This window comes from Haliotis rubra, unplaced genomic scaffold (genome assembly GCF_003918875.1).
Source record: "Haliotis rubra isolate DU_JTF1 unplaced genomic scaffold, ASM391887v1 Scf1, whole genome shotgun sequence".
NCBI lineage: Eukaryota > Metazoa > Mollusca > Gastropoda > Lepetellida > Haliotidae > Haliotis > Haliotis rubra.
In genome coordinates, this window is record NW_025764891.1 from 4419033 (window position 1) to 4430184 (window position 11152).

At 40.3% G+C, this 11152-nt stretch overlaps 1 protein-coding gene across 1 annotated transcript in view; it reads right to left on the bottom strand.

Annotated features, from left to right (window-relative positions):
- LOC124287871 overlaps positions 1 to 8180 on the bottom strand; it is a 54745-nt gene extending 46565 nt beyond the window's left edge. The window contains exons 1-2 of the mRNA XM_046724387.1: positions 7970 to 8180; positions 3188 to 3279 (exon numbers count right to left, since the gene is read on the bottom strand). Of these exons, the coding sequence (XP_046580343.1) occupies positions 3188 to 3241 (54 nt within the window). The 5' untranslated portion in view covers positions 3242 to 3279; positions 7970 to 8180. The remainder of the gene's footprint in view (positions 1 to 3187; positions 3280 to 7969) is intronic.
- Between the last annotated feature and the right edge of the window lie 2972 nt (positions 8181 to 11152).

Below are 11152 nucleotides of genomic sequence, written 5' to 3' on the forward strand. Positions count from 1 at the left end.
GGCTCGCTGACTTGGCTAATGTCATCGTATCCCAACTGCGTAGAACGATACTCATAGTGTTGATCACTGGATCGTCTGGTCCAGATGCGATAATTACAGACCGCCGTCATATAGCTGAAATATTGCCGAGGGGGCCAACCAACCAACCAACCACTCTTAGGGGATGTATTTCAACTAGGATCCCTTTGGGATGCTTACAGCACTTATATTATAAGGGCGTAGGGTAGCTTCGCGGGTACTGTGCTTGCTCATGTTACGAAACACTCAGTTTCGATTCTCCCTTGGGGGTCACTGCGTGAAGACCATTCTTGGCGACACCCATCGAGTTATATGGGGAGTATTGCTTCTGAAGTGGCCTGTTACCATTCTCGTTACAGCATAAATATGGAAAACTGACAATAAACATTGTTTAGGATCAATAGTGAGGCTTTTATTATTATAAGATCTTTTTAATTATGGATAAGAATATTGACAATGCCGCCAGGAAGTGGGAACCCAATTATCAGGTATCGATTCGGTTAAAATATGTCTCATTATCATGACTGTTCGGGGTAAAAATCACTTCGATTTGGCATTTTACCCCTGGCAACACCATAACATCTGCCAATACACATATCATATATGTGTATATTATGTATATTCCATAAATCAGTAATACAGTCAGTATTAGATAGAAATAATTAAGATAGACATGAAAACAGAAAAGGTATTGTATGTTACAAAATCATATTGTCTTACCTCCCATGAGAACATTGCGATAAGATCTGCTATAATGACCCCCAAGGTAAGCGTCAGCAACGCTGCCCCACCCCATAGTCCAAGCTCCATAACACTCGGAGAGATCTGGCCACGTGTCACCCCGGCAACGAGCAGTCGCAGAGTAGGGAAATTGTCATATTGTGTATGATGGTGTATATTAAAACCTGTCAATGACGTTGGATAGTACTAAGCGAAGCGGAAAGTACATATGACAGTTGGCGTCAGGTTAAGATACAGGTAAATTCATTTAACTTATTTTATGTCCAGATGTTACCGTTATTTTATATATATGCTAGTCAACGTTTCAAAGGGATACTTTCATTATATCCAGGTTTGGGGTTGTTGGGAGTTACCTTCATATTATGATATTGTTCTTAATAGTGTGAGTGAGTGAGTGAGTGAGTGAGTGAGTATAGCTTTAAGCCCCTTTGTATTATACTTCAGCAATATGACAGCAGAAAACACTAGAAACTGGCCTCACACATTGTACCCTTTGACAATCCAAGCCAGGTCAACCAGCTGCCATCCTCGTTGATCAGGTAAGTGGTAAATATTTCAGTATCCCTGTCAACATGTGAGCAGTATATTTATCTAGTTATTTCTGTCAACCTTCAACAAGGGTTTTACCTTGGTTTTACAGTTTTTACCATAAAGATGAGCATATCTGTGTTAAAACCTATTATCATTAAGATGAGCACATTAAAACGTTGGTTTGACCGTAAAGATAAGCATAATTATTATCTGTGTTAAAACCTTGGTTTTACCGTTTTACAATACAGATGATTATATCTGTCTCAATGACTTAGTTTTACCGTACATATGTGTATATCTGTTAAAACCTTAGTTAACCTTTCTACTATAAACAGGAGCACATCTTTTGCTTCCATGGGCCTACCATCACCTTTAACATATTTTAATTACAATATCGGCTCTTCTGTCTGACCTTTCGTTGTCATCGTCGCTATGAGATTAGTATCTTCGTGTAATTTTGTTAAGTTGGAATGGTATTTTTAAACCGGCCTGGCAACCGTATGCTACCATTCTAACTTAACTATGAGAGAGGGGGAAGTAACAAATTACACAAACCAGTTACACAATCCGATGTACCAGGTGAGGTGAGGTGAGGTGAGGTGAAATTAGGTTTAACGTCGTGCTTGAGAATATTTCGCTCATATGACGACGTGCATGCGTGTGTATGTGTAGGTGCGGCTGCTTGTACTAGCCCAGACCGAAGCTGGTTTTATAGTGCTAGCCCACTGAGATACCATGCCGCAGTGAAGCATGAATACCCCACTCAGACACATTATACTGACTCCGAGCCGACCAGTTCTTGTTGTACCCATTAATGCCGAGCCGAGCGAAAGTACCATATTTTAACGTCTTTTGGTATGACGCGGTCGGCGATCGAACCCGCGACCTTCCGCTCTCCGGGCGGACACTCTAACCACTACACCACGGAGGCGGTCCCCGATGTACCAGAGTAAATCTGTGTGCCCACCACCATCCCAGACCGCGAAGAGGTCTATTTGTTTTGTGCTGGGAGGTGATCATTGTCTGCCTGTAACCAGTATACACTGTCACAGCTTAGTACATTTAACACGTGTTAATACAGACAATGAGCTGTTGCCAGAGTGCATCGCGTGCTCCTAAATGATGGTATCTCATAAATATACTTACTTACGTAAATGTAGTGACTATTGCTATATATATACATGGAGTCAGCGCGTACACCGCTCTTCGACATATTCCTGCGATATCACAATGGGGGGGGGAGAACCTTAATAGGCTTAAAACTTTGCAATCATGTGTGTAGTCGAACCCAGACATTTGGTGTGACAATGGAACGCGTTAACCACTAGACTATGCCATCTGTGCCTTTTTTCACGTGGCAATACATCTTTTGGCTTCGTAATTCCACGTGGTGCTTACAATTTAGGTGAATATGATAGTTATAAATATCCTGGAGCTGAAATAACTTCGACACGGCAGATAATTTACCTACATCAATAACTGTTAAAGAGATAGATAAATTACACAACAAAAACGTAAAACTAATCGGAAAAAAAACTACTCCGTTTTTGTCTTTGCGTCATGTGTGCCCAAAACAACATACCTGAAATACAATATCTGATTTGGCTTTATCGAGATAACCCAATGCGCGTCTTAAGAAAAAAAAAAAAGAATCCAGATAAACAAGGACAGTTATCTCCCTTACATTAATTCCCAAAACCTTCCCGTACCATCAACAAATCATCTCCATTGAATCATACACGTGTGTTTCCTTCATCCAATTAACAACACATCAGATGATTAGCAGGTGACATTAGTTAATGAACACGTGAAACAAACGAACAAACACAACACTAAACACACACGTGCAGGTTAGTTCAACCGTGAGAGTTCTACCACTACAGTGCATGGGACTTACCAAGTCGGTAGCCGCAGCGAGTTCATCGTTATAGAAAGAGTTTGTATCGTCCATGACTGATGATATTTGGCGTCTCACAGATCAGTAGGTTCCTGCAGAGAGGGCAATGGGCAAAAGTATTTCTACTGTTAATTCGGTTGCAATACTGGAACCACTGCTTGCCTAGCGGACGTTTTCCAAGTTCCTACCACCCAATGTAATGGAATTATGTAACACAAAGGCACAATAGAGTGTGTGGTTTAAATTAAATACACCGTAAATCTACCAATAAATTTGACTAAATCATGGTAAGGTGATATGTGGTTTAAAGCCACGTTCAAGATAACTGCACTTTTTTGGGACGTGCATGCACGTACGTGTGTGTGTGCGCCGGCGCTTTTAGCACTTGTCTGCACTAATGAGATACGATACGGCAATTTCAACATAAAAACATTACTCGTACACAGTTACTGACTCCGATTCCACCAATCCTTCTTTTATCCCCCAATCCCGATTGCCAGGCAGGGCAACAGCAAGTACCATGTTTTAATGCTTTTTGGGTATCCGCTCCCCTACACACTCTACTAGACAAGGAAGATAGACAGACTAAATGAGAGGTAGGTTACAATGCACGTCCTGATTCACATATATTTTAGTATGATAGTGTAACACAATTTGAAAAACACTACACCTATGGTGAAAAATGAAGGCAATTCGGACACACAAAAAATACCTCAAATGAGAATATGTAGGAAAATATTCAGTTGACAACTTGTCTCTGAAGTGTCAATGTCACGTAAAAAACAGCGTATACCACTCAAAAGTAGTTATAGACATGATATCATGACAATGATAATATGGAAGAATCGGGTGTTCTCTATCCTGGTATACTGGTGTATATGAAAATATTATAGTATGTATGACAGCTCTCCACCAAGTGACTTATTGGGTGAAATACGGTGTTACGGTAATGTTGAAGGGCAGTGGACCACAAGGTGTGCAGTCCTGAGCATGTGCGTTGTTACGTTTTATAACGTAACATTATGGAGTGGCGTATGTGAACATATTTAACGTAGCGCTCAGATCCTATAACTACAACATCATATAACACCACACAAAGCTGCTTTTCCATATGTTATCGAACGTTTGTTTTGATATTAAAGATTGTGTGTGTATATATTTATAACCCGGACACCCGGGTTTGATTTCGCACATGGGTACAACGTGTGAAGCCGATTTCTGGTGTCCCCCACCGTGGCATGAAACCTAATTCACTCACTCACTGCGTGACTGAATGATATCAATCCGAGTGTACATCTGTTTAACAATTTGGTTTGGCATTAATCTGTGCTGCTTATCGGACGGTGAGGCTAGCAGACTTGGTCGACACAGGTCATCGTATCCCAATGCATCGCATAGATCGATGCTCATGATGATGATCACTGGATCAGACTCGATTATCAACACATCACCGCATCGATCTATGCAATTTGGATGTAATGATATCTGACAATCAAGTCAGCGAGCCTGACCACCCAACCCCGTTAGTCGCCTTTGACGAGCATGGGTTGCTGAAGACCAATTCTAACCCGCACCTTCACGGGTAACTAAGGAGTGAGTGAGTGAGTGAGTTTTACACCGCACTCAGCAATATTCCAGCTATATGGCGGCGGTCCGTAAATAATCGAGTCTGGACCAGACAATCCAGTGATCAACATCATGAGCATCGATCTGCGCAATTAGGAACCGATGACATGTGTCAACCAAGCCAGCGAACCTGACAACCCGATCCCGTTAGTCGGGGTAACGAAGGATGCGACAGGCATCTGGCTTTGAAGACGGTAACGACTAACCGAGTTTTTTTCCTGTTTGTTCTAGATATAGGGGATTTACTTGTAATGTGGTGGTGATACAGATGGGGATGAACTGGGTTTGTAAATATGCCCCATAATTCCCTTTGATTCTTCCTATCAGCACTCTACAAGGACATATTTCGTCAGAATCTACGACCTGTGTCACTCAAGGCTCAATTAAGCTATTACGTGACAAACCGGAGCTTATATTCCACGACCGTTAACCTCATGAGCATGTGATATAGTTCGTTTCAAACGTTGCTATGACGTTCGAGGTATGTTTTGCTTTAACGACAGGGACTCGTGCTTGAGGTTGAACCGGATTTTCAAGTTTTCATCAAAGTTTCATTTAAAAAGATACAAAAATAGTTTAAGCAGTTGCGACAGAGGTCGTTTACAGACTGTGTTGTTTTCTGTTATGCAAGTAAACATTACCCAATACACAGGTACTTAAGAATTTTATCCGCTGTCTTGTCATTTCATGGCAGATGTATTGTAATAATGTGTAAGAACTGGGTGTTTATTTCTTTTGAGTACTGTTTATTTATTTTCGCACAACGAATTTAGCATGGCGAGTATATCAGCTAAACATAACTTTTCGGTGGCATATTTGTGTGTGATAGTCGGGTCCGCTTTTCACCACCCGGGGACTTTCAGCTTGTAAGTCTCACTTCGAACGAGGTCAAGCACGTAACAAGCAATTGATGCACGACCCCACGACCAGCAATGCTAATTGTGATTAGGGATACCATTTAAGAACCATAAACAGGGGGAATCTGGAATTCGAATTCATGGTCACAGGATTCTGGCACGACTATGGGAGGCAACTCTGTGGCGCAATAGACGAATTGGCCACATTAGCTTTATGAACGTTTCATGTGGAGATATGCATCTCCATGATGAACTAGGTTTGTGCACACGTCCCATGTTTCCAAATGATTGTGGCACTTTTTTTGTCAGCACAGGTACTGTGCATATGGACTTCACTGACAGTTTGTTCTAAGCGTTACGAAACCCCACTCACTCACACAACCAGTATATATGTGGAAGAGTGAGTGATGGAGTTTGGTTTTACGCTGCTTTTGCAATATTCTAGCAATATCACGACAGGGGACACAGGAAATAGGCTTCACACGTTGTACCTCTTTTGGAAATCGAACTCGGACTATTTCCGTCAAGATCGAACGTTCTAAGCACTAATCCGCTTCATCTTCAATCTATGTAAGAGGCGTTAATTGTACATTCAGATACAAACCTATGATAACTATACTTCTTACCAATATTAACAGGAAGGAAGGCCGATCATTAGTAATTCTATATTTTCTCATTTCCTTATTTTTAAGTTCATTTATGTAACTGAAAAAGACATTTTAATACGCAAAGCTATTTCCCCAGGTCATGCAAAAAATATTACCCTTTGAACTATATTCGCTCTTAATTTGTAGAAAATGAAAGTATAGATGATTATCTTAAACACTCAGGACCGGAGGCATAAATACTGATTTAAGTGGTGAACTAATAAACACTCGGGCGTAGTGAAATACGGACCCACTTAAACCAGTGTGATGAATCAGATATTATAAACCTCATATTGGAGACGTTACAGCCTATAATAAAGGCAACGCGCATGCACTATGAACGTGGGAGGGCGCGAGTGACTCAAACCCTGCAGTAATTCAAAAATTTGAAATAGAATGCAGATTAGTATTACATGAAACCACAGGGGCTTGTAACGCTAAAAACTGCCATCAAGGTATGTACCGTCACTAACGGGGTCTTAGCACTATATAAAAGGACCTTTTTTATAGTGCTAAGACCCCGTTAGTGACAGTACATTGATGGCAGTTTTTGGCGTGGTGTCAGAGCATTACCACTCTGATGAAGCCTATAGGAGCATGGCAGGTTGTTGACAAAGCTAGAAACATAACCAGGGAGAACCGGGATTCGAACCCATGTTCATAAGTGCTGGCTTGGCCATGGCACGTTCTGTACAGCCCCCCAAACACAATACCCTATTGACTAAGAATACATTGTAACGACTAAACACTTGACTATTGTATACTGACAAAAGACAGAATGAATAACGATTAAATATTCCACAACAATACGTTTAGATTTAAAGCCTTTGAGTGACAGTTAGGGACAGAGTTCCTTCCGTTCCCCCATATTTATTTTGTAACATTACCGTGGCTGGGGCCCTTATCATACAACGTGGTTCCACCCTATATATCGTAATTAATTTTGGGGCTTTTAGTTATTTTTGTGAGTTCTCTAGTAATTGTTGCGTTTGGTTTTGTTAATAATTTTAGTATATATTAATTTATAAATATCATTTGGGATGGGGAAGAATTGGACCTTGCACTTTCGGAAAGAATACAGATTCAACATACAATCAATCTTCAGAAAAAGGAAGAAAGCACCACATAATTCTCTCACAGAAGGAACAGTGATTGGACATTTTGTAACTGTTTCACAAAAGTTCACTTAAACAACTGAGTATGATGGTACCACAGATGGTAACTGTCTCCTCCCACACATCTGTGCTATAGTATCGCGACTCGCATACAACCTGCCATTTGAGATAGGGGTATTTCACTTAAAGCTCATTTGAGTGAGTGAGTTTAGTTTTACGCCGCTTTTAGCAATATTCCAGCAATATCACGGCTGGGGACACAAGAAATGGGCTTAATACATTGTATACCCATGTGGGGAATCGAACCCGGGTCTTCGGCGTGACGAGTGAACGCTTTAACCACTAGGCTACCCCACCGCCCCAGAGCACATTTGAGATGGGGTATCGAGTACATCATATATATCTAAATAACGGTTATAGGTCCATGGTATAACAGTCATCTAACTGTACAATATAAGGCCTTATTAAAGTACACGTCCTGATGCCAGTATAACAGTTATAGATATATTACATTGTTGTAAAATATCTCATACTCACCAACAGTGCTATAATCACAATAAGTATTAATCCGATAAGAAGGGTTAGCCATATTGAAGGCATAGTGGTCACAGTCGGCATCATCTGGCTTAATTCTTCATACTGGCGCGAACACTGTCGCCTCTGTGATGTGTAGGTGTTGAAGTCACGTGCTGGTTCCCGCCAAATCCTGTTGAATCACAGCCAGGGTGGAGACGAGTTTAGGTTTACACTCAGTGAGCGCGAAGCAGATGTTGATGTGGACGATGAGAGCACGTGACATTCCGGGGGAGAGGGCACGGTCGGGGGAAAAGTGACTCAAATAGAACAGGAGAAAATTATGCATTTAGTCGACGGGTTTGGGAGTCAGTCGTGTACTTTGTTTGAATTACATAATCTGGATTTGTTCCCGAGATTGTAGAACTGTTTTGGGACGTCCCACGTTAAAAGCAGACGACACTAAAGTGTGAGGATGCACGCGCGACTGATGATATCTGTCGTTGCTGCGGCACAGTCGAGTCGGTACAAAACTTTTTTGTTCATGGCAGTGTCGATCACACGTGAAAGTCGAGAAAATTCTGAATCATAAACCGACGTTTTCGTTCTAATAATATTCGTTCGATTTGTTAATTGTTTAACATAACAAGCCGTATTCTAGCTATTTAATTGTCGACAGCCTGTATATAATCGAGTCTGGATCAGACGATCCAGTAACTGATATTGTCAGCAACGCCTCTGCTACTGTGATCGGAGTGGTGTGGATGGCGCAACAGTAGCAACAGCAGAATAAGGAGCTACAACGACGATCGTAGTCTGTCGTACAGACCCTGAATCAAATATATCCAAGAAAGCCCACGCAAGTCTAGATTATATTAACTGTGGCAAGTCTCAGATTTCAGCTTCATGTTGGTTGGTTCCAGTTTTCATTATATTATACGTTGGTTTTTTGGCTATGAATCTATTTTTTTCAGTAAAATATGTTCATTTCAGAGACTAGTTCATTTCTGGAGGCCTTCAACTGGTAAATATGCATTGTTATTTCTGTGATACTGAATTGCGAATATATTGTGAAATAATTGGTTTAAATCATCATTTAGGCTAAAGAAACTGACACATACTGTATTGAAAGGCAGTTGATTGAGTAGGTAAAAGATTTAATTGACTCTTTTCTTTAGGTAGCCTGTTTTAACCACATTGATAAATCTCATTTCATTTTAAATTATTTAAATTTATTGTGTTTATTTTATGAACATCATGTGTTTGTCAGTTACACTCCTGTTTCCATATACAACTCTCTCTATTATTCATCTTTACAACCAATAATTGCTAAACATCATCATATATATACCGGTATGTGTCAAAGTTATAGTAGGTACACGTCATATCCAAATAAAACATTGTTTGAACAGCATTCTAGAAGTTGGTGAGTCAAAAATGAAACATACAACTCTATGGATGACAACTTCTTGTTTATTGTATAGAGCGACGTTTCGATGTAGACTCTCACACCGTTAGCAAGCTAAAAGTGACTACAACCAAATGATGAGAAGTATATATACATGTACATAGTATGTTTTGTCAAATAAACATAATTGGGAGCAGCCAGTTGGGGACTAAGAACAACAAATGGATCTAGTGATGAAACCAATTAACAAAGGAAGGGAGGGGAGGGTGGGGTGTTAGGTTGTAACAACCTGATAGGGTGATTTGATAGAGTCTATAGTTTGATTAGTTCTTCATATCCCAATGGTATGTAGTATCCTTGGTCTCTATTGATCAAAGGTTTGTGGGGGCTGATTTCGATGGCTTCCAAACGTTTTCTTTTTGTGAAGTCCTGATTCTTTGGTGGATAAGATTTCGAATTTGTCAAACCAGCCCCCTAAAACTAAGTTTGGCGTCATCTCAACCCTGATCAAGCACACTAAGAACATTTGCTCCAGCAGCCATGACCTAGAACATGAGCGGAACCACCTACAACATGTCTTCAGGAGCCTCAACCAGTAACCCACCAACTCATAGTCTGTTTGATTTCATTTGAGACCAATGAATTGCTCACTAACACAAAATCTAATAATCGCAACAAAACCAAATTTTGCAGTCACATGAAAACAACAGACCAATGAAGAACTATAGACTCTACCAAAGCACCCTATCAGCTTGTTGTTACAACTGAATCCCCCTTGTTTATTGGCTCCATCACCATTCTATTTGTTGTTCTTAGTCCCCATCTGGCCTCTCCCAATAATGTACCAGTTGTTATTCAATTACATGTTGTTGTTAATGTCAATCTGCTGATTGTCAAAACATACTACGCATATATACTTCTAATCATTTGGTTTTAGCTTGATAACAGTGTAAGAATCTACATCCGAACGTCACTCTGTGCAATAAACAAGAAGTTTTCAGTCATTAAGGTGTATGTTTCCAAATAAAACATAAGGTCAAATACTATGTCCTTTTACGATAGATCTCATGTCTAAAATTATGATATCTGACAGTTTCATGAAATTATTGGGTTGTTTTTCAGGACCAGTTCGAAAAACCTGTCAGCGGCGACAGCCAAAAGACCGAAGACAAGAATATTTTTAAGAAATACAATAATGTTCAAATAACAATGAAAAAAAGAATTAAATAGTTCACTTGATTAACTTGTTGTGTTGTTTATATATGTTTCTGATTGCAGAGGTCAAGAAAGAGCTAAATGTTGAAATACTGTTGTGCCAACATAAGGCTAACTAAATCACATCGTTGGGCCAAGTATTGGCCATGGTTTAGTACAAAGGTCAAGAAAGAGCTAAATGTTGTAACACGGTGGTGCCAACATAAGGCCAACAAAATCACTACGTTGGGCCAACTATGGGCCATGATTTTGTGTGAATTTTCATTCGTTGGCCCAACAATGATCCAACATGATGGGCCACTGTGGAGCCGATGAGCATATCCAAGTGGGCCCATCGTCAGTTTGACAACCATGGGCCAACCAAACCGGTGATTATGGGCCAACTATGGGCCAACATATCAATGCTATCTGGGTTGTTAGTCTACGACGATCGCAGTAGCAACAATTACAATCTAAATATATAATTAACATCAGCGACAACTGTATAGCTGGAAGAGCGGCATTATTTGTCATTAGTAGCTGCATAGTGCTGTAGCTTCAGTTGTTAGACTCAACAGACACATCAACCTGAATGTTGTTTAACG